The 22,781-nt window shown below is 40.3% G+C and overlaps 1 protein-coding gene across 2 annotated transcripts in view; it reads right to left on the bottom strand.

Annotated features, from left to right (window-relative positions):
* The window catches only part of CASR (calcium sensing receptor), a 105,909-nt gene that overhangs the window by 34,432 nt on the left and 48,696 nt on the right, over positions 1–22,781 (bottom strand). For both annotated transcript variants that reach the window (XM_003275518.3, XM_003275519.3), the window contains exon 2: positions 2,274–2,700. In XM_003275518.3, the coding sequence (XP_003275566.1) occupies positions 2,274–2,458 (185 nt within the window). In that variant the 5' untranslated portion in view covers positions 2,459–2,700. The remainder of the gene's footprint in view (positions 1–2,273; positions 2,701–22,781) is intronic.

The following is a 22,781-nucleotide window of genomic DNA, read 5'->3' as shown; positions in this document are numbered from 1 at the left end:
GCCTGGGTGATAGCGTGAGACTCCATCTCAAAAATAAATAAATAAAAATAAAGGGAGGATGACACTTGCCTCATAGGGTGCCTGTGAAGATGATGACATGAGATAATGATGCAAAACCTTCAGCAGGGTGCCTCACACAGAGACAGAGAGCAATAATGACAATAATAAAAATAAAAAGAAAAATAAGATTGCTATTTGTAATTCATTGAATAATTTGTATCTGTCTTCTCCAGTAATGAATTTGAAGTAGCTGATACGAGGTACTTAAATAAAAGCAGTATGTAGATGTACAAGAAAAGGACCAGGAAAACATAAATACATTAAGATATTAATATGTGGGTGCCTAAAAATAACCTCAGATCAGATTTGCAGAGTCATAAGTTTAGACTATGACATTCCTGAAGGTCAAGGGGAAAGGGACATGAATGATCTCATTTTTGTAAACAAATAACAAACCTATGAAGGCCATACACAGACAGTCTGGGGTGTACAACAGTGGTTATTTCTGGGAGGTGGAATGCTGAGTTTTAAAATTATGTGCTTTTGGCTTATTTACACTTCATATCTAAAAAAATGAACATGCATTGCTTTTCAAAGAAAAATATTTTAAGTAAAAATCAAACAAGTTAACAAGAGAAATAAGGTCAGTGACGTAGTTTTCACTTCCCCAGCACTTTGCTCAGAGTCAGGGCTCAGTAAATGTGCTGAATCAGTGTATTTGTGTCTAGAGGAAAACACAACTCACCAGGTTCTTTCTTTATATTGTGAGTTTCACTACTTGAACTCAGTGACAGTGACAGGAGGTGAGATATACGATCTTTTATACTCCATTGTATTGTTAGGTTCCCTAAGCTCTTGGTCTAACTTTTAATGTGATGTTTTCTGTTACCATTTTCTTTTAGTTTACTTCATGTATTTAACTGTTTAAACCTACGAAGTTATTATGAAATATTACGGATTTTTTTTACATTAAACATCTATGCTACTAAGCTAATTTTATTATCTTTAACATAATTTTAAAATATATATTATTTTAGGGCAAGTCTTTTGCTTGATCTTAGGTCTGTATACACATGGCACATGTACAGCTCTGTGCAGCAGGGTATAACAGAGTATTTGTCCGCATGGGTTATGTGAAGGATATCATCAGCATCAGTGCAATTCTGCACTTAGATTTCCTGCATTCATAAGAAAAATGTGAAAATATTATCAATTTACTAGCTCTCATTAGAGCATGAACAGAAATCCAGTTTTATTGGAACAATCCTAGTTTTCATTTTTATTTTCCAGCTATTGGGAAGAGCAAGGAAAAGTGCTGGATCCCTTCTGGAAGTTGCAAGTCTCTCTAGAAGACGGGTCAAGATTTGGAGCACAGTCAGTCTCCAGTGTAGATTAGGGGAGGTGATATACAGTCCCAACCGTATTCTGCAGAAGTCAGATCCTATTTTTAAAGAGCAGTGCCTCACCCTGGAGACTATATTCTAAAAGGGTCACAGTAAATTAGGGGGCATCAGATGGAGGACAACCAGGATGATGACGGGTCTGGAAAGCATATCATGGAGAAAATGACGATAAAACAGACTATGTGGCTTGGAGAAGAAAATATTTGATGAGACATATTAGCTCTCTTCAAGTGGCTGCAGAGAGAATCTATTGAGAGAGTGAGATGCATTCTGTCTTGGCAGGGTGGGATGGGGGGTGGGGAGGGTGGCGAGGGGGGATAACCTTCCTATGCAAAAGACTTTTTGATAGCAGTAGTTCCAAAATGCTATGGACTACATTTTACAGTTAGAAGATGACTGGGTCATGCTGACTACTGTGGTTTCTTTCAACTTAAATGCCTTAAAAAAAAGAAAAAAAAAGTGAGGCAGCCAGCACTCAGGTATTACTATCCATTGGAGCATGAAAGGTCAATGGGGGATTTTACTACTCAGGTTTGCAAGACCTGCAATAAATTTCCTTCTAGGTACTTAGTCTTCCATTAAGCAACACTGCTGCCAGGTGAACAATGATAACTTGGTCACCAAATGACCACCAGGTGCTTTAACAGGCCATGCATGGATTTTCTACTTAATATCATTGACATTTTATTTAAAAAGAAGTCTTCAGGAAAAAAAAGGCAGGTTGTGGGGGCAATAAGCTTTAGCATGATTACCAATCAATCACTATTCTTGAAAAGACAGGACAAAGTTTGAAAAAATTATTCTGAGTTTGGTGTAGCTTTTCTCCAACCACTCAGAAAAGAGACTGGCAGATTAGGCCCCTCTTCTTACCTGATACATTCCACAGACTCCGGCCTTGATTTGAGATCTTGATCTTTAGCTGCTACTCCAAAATGAATAGGAAAGAGCCCCCCAAGGATAATGTCCCCTTTCTTTTGGGCTCGCTGGTCGGGCCCATAGGCAGAGGTGTGCCAGGTGAGTGCCAAGAGGACCCAGCAGCAGCTATAAAATGCCATGGTTCTGCCGTCTCTCCAGGGTGAGGGACAAGACAGCTAGGAGTTTGGAGGCTCCCAGAAGTTTCTCCCTTGGAGCAGTTCACTTCCTGCAGTGGGGACACATGTCTACAGATAGATTAATAAAATAATAGAAGACGTGGTGTTTGAATCTCCATTTCTGTCTTCTTCATTGCAGACTTGTAACGTAGGTGGTCCTTGAGCCTTTGGAAGCCACATCATGTAGAGGCCTCCTGTGATGCCTTCTAAAAGAAAAGAAAGACAAAATGGATTCAGCTAAACCTAAATCCCATCTTGTTATGACCACTGCAACCAAGGTGGCTCAGAATTTCCATTTAGAGGGGCCTAGGTGGCAGATTGAAAAGGCCTGGCTTGGAGTCACATTTTTATAACACTTCATGTAAAATACAGGAAACGTCAATTGCCCATATTGGGGAAGAACTATGTTAGGTTATGAGAGGTCAAATTTTAAAGAGGCCCTTGATAACCTAAGACCTCCACTGGTGCTGATGCTGGATTTTAATCCATTCATTTTCCTGTGTGAATGAGGCATAAATTTGGCCTATTAGTAGCAGCAGCTCTTTTTGTTATAATAATATTAGCAATATTTTATTCAGCATGTAAGTTCTTATAGAAAATATAGAGTGAAGCCGGGTGCAATGGCTCATGCCTGTAATCCCAGCACTTTGGGAAGCTGAAGCAGGTGGATAACCTGAGGTCAGGAGTTCAAGACCAGCTTGACCAACATGGTGAAACCCTGTCTCTACTAAAAAAATACAAAATTAGCTGGGCGTGGTGGCATACGCCTGTAATCCCAGCTACTTGGGAGGCTGAGGCAGGAGAATAGCTTGAATCTGAGAGGTGGAGGTTGCAGTGAGCTGAGATCCTGCCATTGCACTCCAGACTGGGCAACAAGAGCGAAACTCTGTCTCAGAAAAAAAGAAAGAAAATAGAGAATGAGTCATATTTAAGCTTAAATCTGACTTTGAACCAAACAAAAATGTTGGAAAAGACCACTTATTCTTTATTTTTTATGATAGTCTCCTTTTTTTGTGCAGGTCTCTGGTTCCAGTTTGTAATATGACACTCTTTAAGCCTTTTAAGAATAGCTCTTATACAAAATTCAGAGAAATCATGGATTAGATTGTGTTTTACAAAGATCAACAGTTGGATATAGGAGAAAGCCCTCTGCTATACTATAATTAGTAGAGTAGGAACTGTGCTCTTCTCACTCTGCACCCTATCTCACTCACCCTGTGAGTCAATTACCAATTACAGGTTGATGGGGCTAAATATCCAGCCTGTCTTGAGGTTCAGGGCCAAGCACTGGACTGCCAACTGGACACTGCCACATGAATGTTCCACAGATTCTTTGAATTTAACAGGTCCTAAACTCACCTCCCTACCGAACTTGTTTCTCCTTCACTGTTTTCTATCTTAGAAGATTACATGCCATCCACAGAGACACAAAATAAGGAGCCATCTTTTCCTCCTTTCTGTTCTCATCATTATCCTTCATATTTAAACAACCCCTAAGCCCTATAGATTCTACTTCCTAATTCTCTGTGGAATCCATTTACTCCTCGCCATTTCCAGGACTATTTTCAGTCCACCATCATTTTTTTCTTTTTCTTTATCCCTCTCCCCTCCCCACTTCTCTCTTTCTCTCTCTTTCTTTCTTTCTTTCTCTTTCTTTCTTTCTTTCTTCTTTTTCTTTCTCTCTCTCTCTTTCTTTCTTTTTCTTTCCCTCCCTCCCTCCCTTCCATCCATCCGTCCTTCCTTCCTTCCTTCCCTTCCTCCCTCCCTCCCCTCCCTTCCTTCCTTCCTTCCTTCCTTCCTTCCCTTCCTCCCTCCCTCCCCTTCCTTCCTTCCTTCCTTCCTTCCTTCCTTCCTTCCTTCCTCTCTTTCTTTCTCTTTCTTTCTTTCTTTTTCTTTCTTTCTTTCTTCTTCTTTCTCTCTTTCTCTCCTTCCTTCCTTCCTTCCTTCCTTCCTTCCTTCCTTCCTTCCTTCCCTCCCTCCCTCCCTCTCTCCCTCTCTCTCTTTCTTTCTCTTTCTTTCTTTCTTTCTTTCTTTCTTTCTTCTTCTTTCTTTCTCTCCTTCCTTCCTTCCTTCCTTCCTTCCTTCCTTCCTTCCTTCCCTCCTTCCTTCCCTCCCTCCCTCCCTTCCTCCCTCTCTCCCTCTCTTTCTTTCTTCTTTCTTTCTTCTTTCTTTCTTTCTTTCTTTCTTTCTTTCTTTCTTTCTTTCTTTCTTTCTTTCTTTCTTTCTTTCTTTCTTTCTTTCTTCTTTTCTTTCTCTGTCACCCAGGCTGGAATGCAGTGGTGCCATCACAGCTCACTACAACCTTAACCTCCGACTCAAGCAGTCCTCTCACCTCTGCCTCTTGAGTGGCTGGGACTACAAACACATGCTACCCACACCTGGCTAATTACAAATTTTTTTTTTGTAGAGATGGGTCTCACTCTCTTGCCCACAGCTGGCCTTGAACTCCTGGGCTCAAGTGATCCTCCCACCTTGGCCTCTCAAAATGCTAGGGTTGTAGGTGTGAGCCACCATGCCTGGCCCTACCATCATTTTTAACCTGGATTTCTGCAACTATTTCTTAACTGGCATTCCCATCTCCAGTTTTGCTCTTGTGCAATTTGCAAATTTTGGATGCCACAGGACAAGTGCTTTGGAGCACAGGCTCTGGAGTCACACCTGGCTTTGAATCATAGTTCCACTACTTTCTAATATGACTTTGGGCAAGTCACTTAATGTCTGTGATCTAAACAAAATAATGCATGGAGAGCCATTAGCACAATGTAACTAGTAAACTCATAGAAAATACTGGCTTTAATGAATACCCTTCCACTCTTGTTAGTCTTCTCTTTGAATGTCACACTCCAACCTTGCTGAACTTCTTTCAGTTCCTCAAGTACATCAGGCTTTTAAAATGCTCAGACCTCACACTTGCTGTTCCCCTCCTTGGTCCCTGCAGCCTAAACTTGGCCTGGGAAACATCTACTTATCTTTGAGCTTCCAGATGTCCTTAATTGTGGGGCATGCCTGGGTGAACTGTAGGCCTTCGGGTGAATGAGGAAAAGAGCCCCTTCTGGGGAGCACACGGCTTTGAGTCAACGTGCACAGCTTTAGTGGAACACAGGTTGGATTTCAGCCCACATTAACCCCTCGGTTGTGCAGTAAGCAATTTGCAAGGCTCTTGAAGGAAGCCTTCCCTGAACCCTTAGGTGAGGGAGGTCCACCTGTAAGAACATAGTCTCTTATGTCTTGGATCTTGGAGCTTCCCTCTTGGAAGGCTCATCACACTTTATTATAGTTATGTTCATAAATGTCTGATTCCAGAGCCCAATCTCTTAATCATTGTCATATGGTGCCTCTTGCTCCTTAGGAATTCCACCTTCTCCTCCAATAGCATTCCTAGCAGAGTGTGCTGGGCCTCAGGTGGAAGGATGACCCCAGCAGACACTCAATTTTCATGGAATCTCCTCCTGTAATGTCTGAACATCCATGACCATCCCAGTTTTCTGATCCTAGTCCTGCTTTTAGATTTTTGGCTTAATTCCTTGGACCCTGGTCATATGTTCACTTATACATTTAATAAGTACATGTGCTGGGAATATAAAGGTGACAAACACATGCATGTTTATATCCTCAGGAGCTCTCAGTCCATGGGGTAGGCATGCTGGGCTAAATGATCACAATTTACCTTAACACTCAACAAGTGGAAAAAAAAAAGTAACTTTTTTTCTAAATTCAACTTTGCCCTCCAGCACTTACTTCATACAGTGTCTGAAATAGTAAATGCTGAATAAGTGTTTGTCAAATAAAAGCATTAAAAAAGAAAGTACTTTGGAAAGAGATAGAAACTAGCATTTATTGATCCAGGCATTGTGCCAGATCCCTTAAACATTCTATGTATTTTAAACTTCACAACAATTTTGTAATGAGGGTAATACCAAGTCCACTCTCAGGATGGGGAAATAGATTCTTTGTATATTCAGCTTACTCGAGTGAGCAGTTTTGGCACTTAAGAATGCCTTAAGAACTCAGAATTTTAAGGAGTCCCATGGACTGAATTAGGTAGGAGAAGGAACATTATAACTGGCTAGGGTTAGTCACTGAGACCTGTTAAATTTTTCCTGTGAAATATTAACTACTTGGAGTTTATTAATTAGTCCATTCAACAGAAAATTAACGGCAATAAGGAATAGAGGAAGGAGAGATTTGGGGTCAATTTGTAGCAGTTAACTCTCTCAGTCTAACATATTCTTCAAACTACCCTTTTGAGTCCAGTTGTCAGGGTCGAATTTGCTTCCAAAGCTAAGGGTCATTCTAGATCCTCCATCTCCCTGTCCTCCAACATCCAGTCTCCTGGTCCTGTGATTCTGCCATTGCTTCCCACTCTGCCTTCTCCTACACATTCCTGTGGCCAGTGCCTTTGTCCAGGCTCCCATCACCTTCCACCTTCCATGTTGTAAAAGTTTTATTTTCTTTGTACTTGACTCCTGGTTGCCCCTCATCCCTTCTCCCCACTTCCTCTGTTCTGCTGCACGGAGGTGGATATGACAGCTGGAGACCATCTTGAACAAGGAGCTGCAACCTAGGGAATGATGGTGCCATGAGCTAAGCATTTCGTAGAGCAGAACCTTAATATTGAACTATTCCTGGACTTTTGCCTGACAGAGAAAAAAGGCTTCTGGCTGGTTTAAACCACTGTTATTACATATATTTTTTTCTTACTGTAGTTATCTCCAACAGTGTCTAGCAAAGAATCACAAATAAACTCATTTGTTCTCCTTACTATACATTTATTCCATTTAAATCATATATAATCATGTTTGCCTTCCTGCAAATGAGTATTACAAACAAAGCTGAAGCTAATATTTGCTCTTTCTCTCAATGGCAGATACATCTTGGAAGAAGAAATGATCTGTGCACCAGGTGGTTTTATGTTTAGAAGGTTCTTGACATCAGGAGTGTTTCAGTACAGACAGATAATGGCTTGTTAGGCTTTTCAGCCAAGGATCGGAGATGAGGGCAGACCAGTCAATGGGTTCCATGGGTTCATGAAGTTATAAATTCGTGCAATGATTTACTCATTCAAAAAACATTTATTGAGCTCTCTATGTGCTAGATACCAGGGAGTGCAAGACATTATGGAAAGAAAGTTGAATTTTTTGCCTTCAAGGTGCTCAAGGTTTAAAAAGAGACAGAAAGTTATATTATAAGGATGGTGATCTAAATGCTATAAAGAGGCATGGTTTAAGTGTTGAGGGAGCACAGAGCAAATAGTGATATTCTCTGATGATTGCTGGGAAAGAGAATTAAGTCAAGGTGGGGACCAGAAACTTCATCAGGCCAAGTCCTGTCTCTTTTCTCCACCATTGTTGCCTAGCACCCAGCACAGTACCTGGCACAAATGATTCACAAATATTCGTTGAATAAATGTATGAAGTGTACCCAGTAAAGACCAGAGGCTGGTTGGGCAATTCCTGGACAGGACAGGGAAGGGGTCACCCCACGAGACTGATGGTTCCTGTAGGCAGAGGCTTCTCCATGATCACAGCTGCATCCTCAGCATCAAACAAACAACCTGGTACTAAATGGATGCTCTAAAAATGTCTGTTGAACTTGTTGTCCAAAGAGTAGGTACGTGGCTAATCCAAGTTCCGGAGTCAAGACAAGTTAACAGAGGATAGCAAAACAACATCAGGAGTGAACACTGCCACATTTCAATTTTCTTCCAAATAAAAACCACCCCTACTCTCACCTCTTGGCCTCAACATTTCTGGAAATTGTGAATCTCTAGAGCAGAATGATTTTGCTCACATTTCAAATAGAGAAAACCCAGGCGCAGACCTTCTGAACATAAAATCACTCAGTAAATTAAAGGCACAGCAAGCTCAAAAGCCACTATTTTTGAATTCCTAGATTGAAAATAAAAAATTCTAGGTTGCCTAGAAAAAAGAGTTATAAGACCAAATTTGATTTGCAATAGAATTTATCTCCATAATGTGAGTACACTGCTATGTCTCTGGTTTATTGTACTATAATCTTTGCTCTCTTTCGTCACAATGATTGTAAAGATGCTAACAGTAGGGTTTGAAGCCACTATTGCAGAAAGGTGAAATGTGTATGTTTTAATGAGGGTGAACAGGAAAAATAAACCTGAAAAAGTTTAATAAATAATCACCAAACTCATGTGCCTGGCTGTGGTTGCAGCTTCCTTTACCTCTTGCTGAAGAGACATCCACAATATGGGTTTCTATACACAGCTGGTGCACATTTGCCAAAGAATTAGGGACATCTTACCTGCCATCACCAATATGGCCATCCCTAGTTCTATATGAGACTTCATTCCTTCTGTACCAAAGCAAGGCACATCTTGTTTTAAAATGAGGGCCCTCTTTTAGCGCTGGGGGAAACACAAATTGCCCGGTCACCCTTGGCTGCCTCCCACAAGCCCAAGCCCGGCTTCTGCTGTCTGCCTGCCAGCTGCACACGGTCTTGCCCTCCATCTCCCTGACAACAGGTGTGACTTTTGGGGAGTCCATGCCTCATTTAGTTCTGGTAATGGCTTAATTGAGTTGGAAAAATGCAAAGACAGGAGCGTAATGAAAAGCAGCTGAGCTGGGTTCTTGTGAGTCATTGGAAAAAGCTGTCAGGGAAGGGAGGGAAAAGGATGAACAAGAGTGGTGAGGAGGCCGGGCGCAGTGGCTCAGGCTTGTAATCCCAGCACTTTGGGAGGCCGAGGCGGGCGGATCACGAGGTCACGAGATCGAGACCACGGTGAAACCCCGTCTCTACTAAAAATACAAAAAAATTAGCCGGGCGTGGTGGCGGGCGCCTGTAGTCCCAGCTACTGGGAGAGGCTGAGGCAGGAGAATGGCGTGAACCCGGGAGGCGGAGCTTGCAGTGAGCCGAGATTGCGCCACTGCACCCCAGCCTGGGCGACAGAGTGAGACTCCATCTCAAAAAAAAAAAAAAAAAAAAAAAGTGGTGAGGAGCAGCACAGGGCGCACACAGAGCAAAGTGGGGAGACAGAAGCCTAGACAAAGCAAAGAAAGGCTGTAAATAGAGGAAGCTGACATTCATTAATGTTGCATCCTGAGCTCCTTGAAGACAGGGCCAGGTCTGTCCCATCCGGCCTGGAACATGGAGGGGCTCCATGATGATGGTTGAGCGGGTGCATACTTGAGCATAAGGCATATGTTTCTGTTCTCTGCTACTCCTGAGGGATGGGTTTCTATTGCACATAGAAAGTTGTACACTGAGCCTTTCCCCACTCGCAACTCTCCTGACCTCACACAGTGTCTCTGTCTGAGGACCACTGGGGACATGTGGTGGTGTGCTGGTAAACTGGCTTCTAAAAGACAAACAAGACCTGACTTGCAGTGTATGCTAAATGTTCCCACCATAGTCAATTTCAAGCTACCAATGGTTTAAGAACATATTGGTAAAAATTCTGAATATTTAACCATTGGCTCTCAAGAGCCAGTAGAAGCCTGTTCTAGCACATCATGGGGACATCTTTCTTAGCACGTGGAAATTCTGGTTTTCTTTGGAAAACCTGGCAAAAATTATTTTATAGGCATTGCAAATCTTCTCTCTTCTCCTGTTTCCCTCTTTGAGTGTTAGGAAGCTGTAAGCCAAATTTGTGGCTCTGCTGTAGCTAAAATAGAAACCAAAAGCATGCATTTTAGTGTTCTAACATTACGTGTACATTATTTTAAATTCTTGCACATATTTTACCCCGATTTCCTCACCACATTAAACCTTTCAGTTTTATTAAGAGCAACAGGGATATAAACACGAAAACAAACCAATAAATCTGGATTTTTGCTGTGAGCAATAAGAACTGTCCCCAGTTGAAACTCTCTGTGTAATTAACAGGAAGGGGTCTGGAAAAGTCATTCTTGCTTTATTAATTGAGTGGATAGACACACCAGGTCATTAATCTAAAATACAGAATTTTAGAGGTAGAAGGGACCTGGGAAGTTTATCTGGTTTACACTGAAACGTTCTGACACATGAACGTTTGAATCATTATGGCCAATATTATCATGAACAGGAGCTGGAATTCACAACTCATTGTAAAACTATGTGAGGTTTAGTAATCAAAGGGCAAGCTGCTTCTTACTGAAAAGGGAAGTAATTTTTTTCCCCCTGATTTGTCAGTGCACAGTTTGTCTTTAAAATGTCAGTTTAGGACTTCAGAGGACTAAACTTACTTTCAGTTACAGCACAGAATCTATTATGAGAATTCTTTTAGTTTTAATTGGACCACAGGTGCACAAAATTGGATTAATCATAATCCTTTGTTGGTGATACATCCTCATTCTTGGTCCAGACCTGGCCCACTTTTATTTTCTAAGTTATTTTTAATAATTAATCTACCACCTAAAACAAAAAACATCCACAGTAACCTACCGGTGGGTTCTTGTATTACATCCTGTTCTTGTGCCTCTTTTTTTTTTTTATTATTATACTTTAAGTTCTAGGGTACATGTGCACAACGTGCAGGTTTGTTACATATGTATACATGTGCCATGTTGGCACTAAAGAAGCCATTATCCTCAACCACATGCTGATCATTCCTTGCTTCTCTCCTCACCGCATCCTTTTAAAAACTTCATAAATCATAAGACAGAAAGACTGGTAGGATACACACCAAAGTGTTAAGGATGATTAGATCTCAGTGATGAAATTCTGGTTTCTTCCCTGTTTTATTTTTTGTTTTTGAAATTTAATAAAATAAAGATGTAAACTTGGTCCTCCATGCATGTGGGTTCTGCAGCCATGGGTTCAGTCAACTGCAGATTGAAAATATTTGGAAAAAATAAATGGCTGTATCCGTATTGAACATGTACAGACTTTTTTCCTGTCATTAGTCCCTAGACGATAGAGTATGACAACTATTTAAGGAGCATTCACATTATATTAGATATTGTAAGTAATCTAGAGATAATTTAAAATATACAGGAGCATGTGGATAGGTTATAGTCAAATACTATGCCATTTTATATAAGAGACTTGAGCATCTGCAGATTTTGGTATCTGAGGGGGTCCTGAACCAATCCTCCATGGATACACGCAGACAACTATATTACTTTTAAACCGCTAAATATGTGGTAGAATGTTATTAAAACAATGGCTATATGAATGGACATAAACGTTAAACATGAAAAACATTGCAAAAAACATTTTGCTTAGATTTTACTACCTATTCATACTGTATATCCTTTGAAATATATTTTGAAAACTATGCTTATTGATACTTCTTATCTTCCATCCTTTTTGTTATTATCTATTTTTACTCCCTTCTCTTTATCTCACTTATCTTTCTCTCACTCTTAAAATAAATTTTTAATTGAAGTATAATAGACATCAGATATGCACAAATCACAGAAGAATTTCCAAAATGTAAACATTCACGTAATCAGCATCCAAATCAAAAAACAGAACCAGAACTCCGGAGCCCCCACTCATGCCTCCCTAGAGTCATCACCTTCCCCAAAGATGACCAGTACTCTGACTTCTACCATCAAAGATGGGATTTTCCTGTTTTTGAACTTTATATAAGTGGAATTATGTAGTATCTGGCTTCTTTTGTCCAATATACTTGCAAGATTCATCTATATTGTATGTAACCATAGTTTGTGTTTTCTCATTATTGTATAGTATTTTCCTATGATTCTACCACACATTACCTATCCATTCTCTTGTTAATGAACGCTTTGGGGTTTTAATGAACAGTGCTGCTATGAACTTTCTTTTTTTAATTTTTAATTTTTGTGGGTACACAGCAGGTATATATATTTCTGGGGTACCTGAGATATTTAGATACAGGCATGTAATTTGTAATAGTTACATCATGGCAAATGGGGTATCCATCCCCTCAGGCATTTATCTTTTGTGTTACAAACAATCCAATTATATTCTTTTAGTTATTTAAAAATGTATAATTAAATTATTATTGACTATAGTCATCCCATTGTACTATCAAATACTAGGTCTTATTCATTCTTTCTAACTACTTTTTGTACCCATTAACCACACCTGTTTCCTCCCCACTCCCCGACTACCCTCTCCAGCCTCTGGTAACCATTTTTCTACTCTCTATGTTCATGAGCGCAATTGTTTTAATTTTTAGCTCTCACAAATAAGTTAGAACATGCAAAGTCTGTCTTTCTGTGCCTGGCTTATTTCACTTAACATAATGATCTCTAGTTCCGTTTATGTTGCTGCAAATGACAGGATCTCATTCTTTTTTATGGTGGAATAGTACTCCATTGTGTTTATGTAACACATTTTTTGTATCCATTCATCTTTCGATGGACACTTAGGTTGCTTCCAAATCTTGGTTTTTGTGAACGCTGCTGCAACAAACACGGAAGTGCAGATATCCTTTTGATATACTGATTTCCTTTCTTTTGGGTATATATACCTAGCAGTGGGATTACTGGATTGTATGGTAGCTCTATTTTGAGTGTTTTGAGGGGCCTCCAAACTGTTCTCCATAGTGGTTGTAGTGATTTTCATTCCCACCAACAGCGTATGAGAGTTCCTTTTCTTCACATCCTTGCCAGCATTCATTATTGCCTGTCTTTTGGATAAAAGCCATTTTAACTGGGGTGAGATGATACCTCATTGTAGTTTTGATTTGCATTTCTTTGATGATCAGTGATGTTGAGCACCTTTTCACATTCCTGTTTGCCATTTGTATGTCTTCTTTTGAGAAAGGTCTATTCAGATCTTTTACCCATTTTAAATCGGATTATTAGATGTTTTTCCTATAGAGTTGTTTGAGCTCCTTATATATTCTGGTTATTAATCCCTTGTCAGATGGCTAGTTTGCAAATATTTTCCCCCATTCTGTGGGTTGTCTCTTCACTTTGTTGATTGTTTCTTTTGCTGTGCAGAAGGTTTTTAACTGGATGTGATCCCATTTATCCAGTTTTGCTGTGGCTGCCTGTGCTTCTGGAGTGTTACTCAAGAAATTTTTGCCCACTCCAATGTTCTGGAGAGTTTCCCCAATGTTTTTGTTTAGTAGTTTCATAGTGTGAGGTCTTATATTTAAGTATTTAATCCATTTTGATTTGATTTTCGTATATGGTGAGAGACAGAGGTCTAGTTTCATTCTTCTGCATTTGGATATCCAATTTTCTCAGCACCATTTATTGAAGAGACAGTCTTTTCTCCAATGCATGTTCTTGGCACCTTTGTCAAAAACGAGTTCACTGTAGGTGTGTGGATTTGTTTCTGGGTTCTCCATTCTGTTCCACTGAGCTATGTGTCTGTTGTTATTCCAGTACCACGCTGTTTTGGTTACCATACTTCTGTAGCATAATATGAAAGTCGATAATGTGATTCCTCTGGTTTATTCTTTTTGCTCACCATAGCTTTGGCTATTCTGGGTCTTTTGTGGTTCCATATAAATTTTAGGATTGTTTTTTCTATTTCTGTGAAGAATGTTGTTGGTATTTTGATAGGGGTTGCCTTAAATCTTTTATTGCTTTGGGCAGTATGAACATTTTAACAATGCTGATTCTTCCAATCCATGAATGTGGAATATATTTCCTTTTTTTGTGTCCTCTGCAATTTCTTTCATCAGTGTTTTATAGTTTTCATTGTAGAGATCTTTCACTTCTTTGATTAATTCCTAGGTATTTAATTTTACTTGTGACTATTGTAAGTGGCACTACTTTTCTGATTTATTTTTTAAGTTGTTTGCTGTTGGCGTATAGAAATGCTACTAGTTTTCATATGTTGATTTTGTATCCTGCAACTCTACTGAATTTGTTTATCGGTTCTAATAGTTTTTTTGGTGGAGTCTATAGGTTTTTCTCAATATAAGATCATACCTTCTGCAAACAAGGATAATTTGGCTTCTTTCTTTCCAATGTGGATGCCCTTTCTTTCTTTCTCTTGTCTGATTGCTCTAGCTAGGAACTCCGGTACTATGTTAATAACAGTGGTGAAAGTGGGCTTCCTTGTCCTCTTCCAGATCTTAGAGGAAAGGCTTCCAGATTTTTTTCACAATCAATATGATACTAGCTGTGCGTTTGTTTTATATGGCTTTTATTATGTTGAATTATGTCCATGTATGCCCAGGTTTTTGAGAGCTTTTATCATAAAGTGATGTTGAACTTTATCCAATGCTTTTTCAGTGTCAATTGAAAATGATTATATGATTTTTGTCCTTCGTTTTGTTGTTAAGATGTATCACATTGATTGATTTGCATATGTTGAACTATCCTTGCATCCACAGGATAGATCCCACTTGGTCATGATGAATGATATTTTTAATGTATTGTTGAATTTGGTTTGTTAGTATTTTTAAAAGGATTTTTGCATCAATATTCATCAGAGATGTTGGCCTGTAGTTTTCTTTTTTTTGTGTGTGTGTCTTTGTCTGGTTTTGGTATCAGGGTACTACTGGCCTCATACAATGAGTTTGGAACTATTCCTTCCTCCTCTGTTTTTTGGAATAGTTTGAGTAGGATTGGCATTCATTCTTCTTTAAATGTTTGGTAGAATTCAGCAGGAAAGCCACTGGGTCCCAGTGTTTACTGGGAGACTTTTTATTGTGACTTTGTTCTCATTACTTTTTATTGGTCTGTTCAGGTTTTGGATTTCCTGATAGTTCAATCTTGGTAGGTTGTATGTTTCGATTAATTTATCCATTCTTATAGGTTTTCCAATTTATTGGCATCTATTTGCTCACAATAGCCTCTAATGTTCCTTTGAATTTCTGTGGTATCAGTTGTAATGTCTCCTTTTTCATCTCTTATTTATTTGGGTCTTCTCTCATTTTTTCTTAGTCTGGCTAAAGGTTTGTCAATTTTATTTGTTTTTTCAAAACACCCACTTTTCATTTAATTGATCTTTTTTATTGCTTTATTCATTTCAATTTCATTTATTTCTGCTCTGATCTTTATTATTTCTTTTCTTCCACTAGTTTTGAGTTTGGTTTGCTCTTGCTTTTCCAGTTCTTTAAGATGCATCATTAGGTTATTTACTGCAAGTTTTTCTTCTTTTTTGATGTAGGCACTTATATCTTTAAATTTTCCTGTGAGTACTGCTTTCACTATATTGCATAGGTTTTGGTATGTTATGTTTCCATTATCATTTGCTTCAAGAGATTTTTAAATTTCCTTCTTAATTTTTTCAGTGACCTGCTGGTCATTCAAGAACATATTGTTTAAATTCCATGTGATTACATAGTTTCCAAAATTCCTCTTATTATTGACTTCTAGTTTTATTTCATTGTGGTCAGAGACAATGCTTGATATTATTTCAATTTTTTGAATGTCTTACGACTTGTTTTGTGACCCAACATACGGTTTATACTTGAGAATGATCCACATGCTGAGGAGAAGAATGTGTGTTCTGCAGCTGTCAGATGAAATGTTCTGTAAATATCTATTAGGTCCATTTGTTTCATACTGCAGATTAAGTCTGATGTTTCTTTGCTGACTTTCTGTCTGGAAGATCAGTCCAATGCTGAAAGTGGGGTGTTGAAGTCTCTAGCTATTATTGTATTGTGGTCTCTTTCTTTAGCTCTAATAATATTTGATTTGTATATCTAGGTGCTCCAGTGTTGGCTGCATATATATTTAAAATTGTTGTACCCTCTTTCTGAATTGATCCCTTTATCATTATATAACGACCTTCCTCATCTCTTCTTACAATTTTTGTCTTGAAATCATTTCGTGTGATATAAGTATAACTAGTCCTGCTCTTTTTTGGTTTCCATTGGCATGGAATATCTTTTTCCATCCCTTTATTTTCAGCCTATGTGTATCTTTATAGGTGAAGTGTGTTTCTTACAGGCAACAGGTCACTGGGTCTCGTTTCTTCAGCACTTTAAACATGTCATGGCACTCTCTCCTGGCTTATAAGGTTTCCACTGAAAAGTCTGCTGCCAGACATATTGGAACTCTGTTGTATGTTATATGTTTCTTTCCTGTTGCTCTTTTAGTATCCTTTTATATCCTTGACTTTCAGGAGTTTGATTATTAAATGCCTGGAGGTAGTCTTCTTTGGGTTAAATTTGCTTGATGTTCTATTATCTTCTTGTTCTTGAATGTTGATATCTTTCTCTAGGCTTGGGAAGTTCTCTGATATTATCCCTTTGAATAAACTTTCTACCCCTATCTATTTCTCCACCTGTTTTTTAAGGCCAGTAACTCTTAGATTTGTCCCTTTGAGGGCATTCTCTTGATTTTCTAGGTGTGCTTCATTCTTTTTTCTTCTTTTTTCTTTTGTCTCCTCTGACTGTGTATTTCCAAACAGTGGTCTTGGATAAGACCCAGAATAATTCTCTGTAGTACCAGGCAGAGACTCTTGCTCTCTTCCTTACTTCCTCCAAAACAAACACAGCCTCTCTTTCTGTGCTGAGGTGCCTGGAGCTGGGGGTGTGGTGACACAAGCTTCCCTGTGGCCACCACTGGGACTGTGCTGGGTTAGGCCTGAAGCCGTCACAGCACTGGGTCTTGCCCAAGGCCTGCTGTAACCACTACCTGGCTACCATCTATGTTCTACCTCAGTGCCCTAGGGCTCTGCCATCAGCAGGTGAAGAAGCCAACCAGGCTTGTGTTCTTCCCTTAAGCGCAGTGAGTTCCCCCAGGCCTTGGGTGGGTCCAGAGACACAGTTGGGAGCCAGGATCTGAGCCGACAACTTTAGAAATCTGCCTGGCATTCTATTCTACTGCATCTAAGCTGGCCCTTAAACCACAAGACAAAATCCTTCTCACTGTTCCCTCACCTTTCCACAGGCAGAGGAGCCCCTCCTGGTGGCCACCAACACCACTGGCTCAGGGGGAGTTCTGCCTGGCCACTGCAGATGTTCACTTAAAGCCCAGGGGCACCTCAGGTTGTGGTGAATGCTGCCAGGCTTGGGACTCACGCTTCAAGGCAATGGGCTCCCCTCTGGCCCATGGAAGGTCCAGAAATGCTGTCTAGGAGCCTACACCTGGGCTCGGGACCCAAGAGCCTGCTTGGTGCTCCACACCTTTGTGGCTGAACTGGTACCTAAGGTACCAGCAAGAAAACATCCCCTTTGCTTTTCTCAAGCAGAAGGAATCTTTTGCCATTGCCACCCCAGCTGGGAAGGTAGTAAGTCACACCTGAAACCAGCATGTCTCAGAGTCTCACTCAAAGCCCATGGCACACTACCTGGGTATCGCTGTTGGTTATTCAGGACCCAAGGGCTCTTTAGTCAGCAGGTGATAAATTCTGTCAGGATTAGCTCATTCCTTTCAAGGCAGTGAGTTCCCTTCTGGCCTAGGGCATGTCTAGAAATGTTGTCAAGGAACTAGGGCCTGGAATGGAGGCCTTATGACTCTGCCTGGTGCCCTATCCTACCTTGGCTGAGCTGGTATCCAAGGTGCAAGACAAAGTCTTCTTTATTCTTTGCTCTTCTCTCCTCAAGCAGAAGGAAAGAGTCACTTTAGTTGCTATGAGCTGTGTTACCTGGGGTTGGGAGATGGGTGGAACAAGCACTCCCTTAGCCACCCTGGCTGGTGTCTCCCTAGGTCACCTGCTGCCCTAGTCCACTGGCTCTCGTGTTAAGCCTAGCCCAGCACTAGGAATTGCTTAGTTAGGAATTACAGTCCTTTTGTCCTAGACTGCCTTTCAAGCTTATGTAAGACCCCAGAGCACTTTAACACGTGGTGGTGAGGCTTGCAGAAACTCAAGTTCCGACTGCTTAGGTGGGTGAGTCCCCTCTGGCTAGAGCTGGTCCAAATGCTCCCTCCTCCTCAGCGAATGCCAGCTGAGCCCAGCACAGCTTTTTTCTCTGCTGTGACAGGTCAGCACTAGGTTCAATGCCAAGTGGCCCAGTCGCTGTGCTCTCGATCCCCGAAGTGCACAGATTTTCTCTTGCACCACACAGCCACTGCTGGGGGGATAGGAGAGGGATGGTGTCAGCGATTCAAGGCTGTCTTTCCTACCCTCCTCAGTGCCTCTTTGAGCAATATGAAATTAGCACCACGTGCTGTGATTATTCACCAGATTTTTGCTTCTTTTGATGGTGCTTTTTTGTGTGTAGTTAGTTGTTAAAATGTGGTGTTCCTGCAGGGGGGAACCATCAGTGGAGGCTTCTATTCAGATATCTTGCTCCACCCTCATCTATGAGCTTCCTTAAACATGTCTTTTTGTGAATATATGTTGAATATATACCTAGAAGTGGAGTTGCTAGATCATAGAGTTTGTGTATCTTTAGTTTTAGTAGACACTACCAAAACGTTTTCCAAAGTGTTGTACCAATTTATCTTCCCACTGCACTCTATGAGAGTTTCTATCACTCCATGTCCTTGTCCACCCTTGGTACTGCCAGTCTTTTTCATTGTGGTCATTGCTTGTCTTCCTTTTATATGATTATCTTGTATCTACCTATATTCCTAAAATGTATTTAAAATTTTAGTTGTTTTAAGCTTTATAAAAGGGTATCATACAATATGTAATCTTCTGAGCTTCTTTCACTTAATATCATATTAATAAAATTCACCTATATTGTTGTATTTTACTATAATCCATGATTTTAACTGCTGTATAATATTCCACTGTGTGAATACATCACAATTTATTCATTCATTTTCCCATTGGTGGGCATTTGGACTTTTTCAATAGTAAGGCAATTCCTTTCTTCAATTGGCTTTGAGATTGTGCAGGAAACAAGGAAGAGCTCTGTGGAATTTTAAAGACACTTCAGCCAGGTGTGGTGGCTCATGCCTAAAATCCCAAGGTGGGAGGCTGAGGTGGGTGGATCATGAGGTCAGGAGATTGAGACTATCCTGGCCAACATGATGAAACTCCATCTCTACTAAAAATACAAAAATTAGCCAGGCATGGTGGTACACTCCTGTAATCCCAGCTACTTGGGAGGCTGAGGCAGAAGAATTGCTTGAACCAGGTGGTGGAGGTTACAGTGAGCCGAGATCACACCACTGCACTCCAGCTTGGTGACAGAGTAAGACTTTGTCAAAAAAAAAAAAGCATAAGTACTGTTAGCTACAATTAGCAATTCTACAAATTTCCAGGCCCAAAATAACAAGCCTCCAGTGTTTCATTACCCCATTTTAAAGAAGATTTTACCTCACAGTTAATTAAAATCACATCTATTTTAAAATTAAGGCCATTTATTCTTGCCTAATTTACCACTGCAATGAAAGGCCAGACATAAAAATTTTCATTAATTTAAAGATAGACTCACCTTCACTTTTTTTCAGGCTTAACTATCCAAATTTCTTTCAAACCTTTCTGCTTAGGACTACTTCATATTTTTCTAAAGATATTTGTTAATATGCCAGGAACCTATTCTAAGTTTTTCATGTCATTTTTTAGAGCATGTTAACAGAAACTGGTACCATGATTTGGGGCTGACCTGAGGTTAAAAGAATTTGCATCCCACTGGAGATTTCAAGATGTGTTTGTTAGCGTTTGCCCATAACTTCACAATTTGGCTGACTCATGTCCACATTCTGGCCTTCTAGGGCCTCCTTGATTTCCTAATATACATTTGCTTGAGTAGTCCCTTCAGAACCTATATCTGTATTTTTTATCCCCAAATATCTCAGATTGAAATTGTTCAAACTGAATTTTATTTTTGAAGAACTATGCCTCCCCATTAAATTCATTTTGAATTTTGTTCCCATTTTTGAAGGAACATGTCTCTCTGTCAGGAAATGTCAGGAAATATGTGTTGATTTATTAGCTGGCCCCTTCAGCTTTGCCCAGAAGAATCATGAACCAGCATTTAAAGAATGAATTTTGGAACATGCCACATTGAGTTGCCTCTATGAGAAGATTCTCCATTGCTAAGGACACCTGAAGCTGTTCTGGAGGAAGACTGTCTGGAATAAACTTTTCCCAAATAAGTCCATGGATGTTTCTAACCCTGACTTTGATGCTGGGTCAGCCAATATATCCTCCCACATGGTGGAAACCCATCCAATTGATTTCTTTTAATGTGGTAACCCTCAGACAGAAACTTCTTGTTACTGTAAAAAGAGCCTCCTATCTGTTGGGCATGGGGCTGGGTGCAGGGCAGTGAGTCTTAAATTGTGGTCCTTGGACCAGCATCAGCACCATCACTTGGGAACTTGTTAGAAACACGAATCCCATCCCAACCTACTGAATCAGAAACTCTGGGTGTGGGGCCGGCAACCTGTGTTTTAACAAGTTTGAAAGCCATTGCTAGACCGTCTTTTATATGCATCTGTCCAGGGTCATATTCTGTTCTGAGCTCTAAAAAATGTGTTTCCTAAGAATGATTGTTTAAATTTAATTTTATTTATGTATTATTATTTTTAGAGACATGGTCTCACTATGTTGCCCAGGTTGGAGTGCAGTGCCACGATCATAGCTCACCGCCGTCCAGAACTCCTGGGGTCCGTGATCCTCCTGCCTCAGATTCCTGAGTAACTAAGACTACAGGAACATGCCACTACACCAGGCTATTTTTAAAAGAATTTTGTAGAGACAGGACCTTGCTGTATTGCCCAGTATTCTTCCGATACTATTACTTTTCTCCAAGGATAACACAGCCAAACAAAAATGTATTTTGAATGGATACACAACAGTTTCCTGACAATGTCAATTCATTCTTCAGTTTCCCTGAAACCTTTCTCCAGCAAAATAACTGCTAACATCTTATGAAACCAGTATTCCAGGAAAGCACAGTTCAGAAGTCATTGCTGTAAAGTTAGGGTAACTTTCTGAATCTATAATCAATATGCATGGTTTATGAACTAGAGAAAATGGCCATTAACCATAGATAGACTACTTCTCATGCTCTCTTCCCAGCCACATGCAGGGGATTTACCTATGTGGTTATCATTTGCGTCTACCTTTCCGAGCAGTCTTGGGTGCTCTACTTTACACTTAAGTCTGTCGTTATTAATTCCCTTTTTAATCTGTGGAATGAGTATATATTCTTCACAACCAATCCATCAGTCCCAGATGGGAAGGTCTGGGACCCTGTTTACCTGCAACTGTTAGAAGTCACAGCACCTGTGACTGTTAGAAGTGTCCAGCACTCCCTGGTCCTTCTCTACTCTCCTGCGAGCCCTTTCTATGAGCTCTTCAGGGGCTCTTTCTTCGGGAAGTGAAATGGTCCTAAACATTCCGCAATCTGTGCTGATGCAGTGCACTCTCAGTGTCTCTCTGCCTTCTTCGGCTTTGCCCAGAAGAATCAGGAACCAGCATTTAAAAAATAAATCCTGGAACGTACTACATTCAGTTGTCTCTATGAGAAGATTCTCCACTGCTAATGACACCCAAAGCTGGTCCGGAGGAAGACTGTCTCAGATAAACTTTCCCCAAAGAAGCCCACATATGTTTCTATAAACCTGACTTTGAAGTTGGATTAGTCCACATAGCCTGAGCCTCAGTGAGTGACTCCTGACCAGCTGGTCAGGGTAAGAGATGACTAGGGTCAGCCTGCTATGCAGAGGCCTTACAAATAACTCTCTCCACTCTGATTCTTCCATTACTCATTTGAAATAAATAAAATTCCATCCTCTCATGTTTGCTTTCTTCTTTCTTCTCTTCCTCTTTTTCCTTCATCCTCCAGCAGTTTCCAAACTGATTTTGAACCTCTCAATCTGTCTAATGAGAAGTAAGCTCTTTAGAAAGTAATGGGCAAAGGTTATTATTCCTCTTCTTATTCAGCTGTGCTCACGTGTTGCTTATATTACACCAGGGGCCAGCCAACTACATTCCATGGGCCAAATCTGGTATGCTTGTTTTTATAAATAAAGTTTTGTTGAAATACAGTCATGCCTAATCACTTGCATTATATCTACAGTTGCTTTTGTGCTGCAAGGGTAGATTTGAGTAGTTACGCCAAAGATTGGCCCACAAAGCTTGAAATAGTTACTATTTGGCCTTTTACTGAAAAAGTTGGTTGACCTCTTCATGAAACTGAGCACAAAGAAAACCCTACTTTTGCCATGAACTGGACATTTCCATGACTTTGGAAACAGTTATATGCCTGACATGAGCAACGGCTTCTCCAAGTTGAAAGGAGCTGACTTCACCAGCTTTCTCAGTCAGAGGAGTAAGGGTCCTCTAGTTTGTTTGTGTCCAAAGAGAGAGGTCACTTCTTTCCCTTGGTTATCATCTGACTCAGGAGGCACCAGGAGTCTGGTTTGTTTTTCACTGGCTCACATGAACAGAATAGAGTAGGTTGTGTGGTGGGGACTCCCCCCAGTGAAAAACTTTTAGCTAAGGGTGGGAAGTCCAAGCTGTGAATCTGAATCAGCAGCAGCAATAATTTTTGTTCCCCTTAGATACTGTCAAATGGGTCAGTTCCACTGGG

This window comes from Nomascus leucogenys, chromosome 21, assembly GCF_006542625.1.
Source record: "Nomascus leucogenys isolate Asia chromosome 21, Asia_NLE_v1, whole genome shotgun sequence".
Taxonomy (NCBI): domain Eukaryota; kingdom Metazoa; phylum Chordata; class Mammalia; order Primates; family Hylobatidae; genus Nomascus; species Nomascus leucogenys.
The sequence above is the reverse complement of the archived record's forward strand: the minus strand, read 5'-3'. Positions and strand labels throughout refer to the sequence as shown.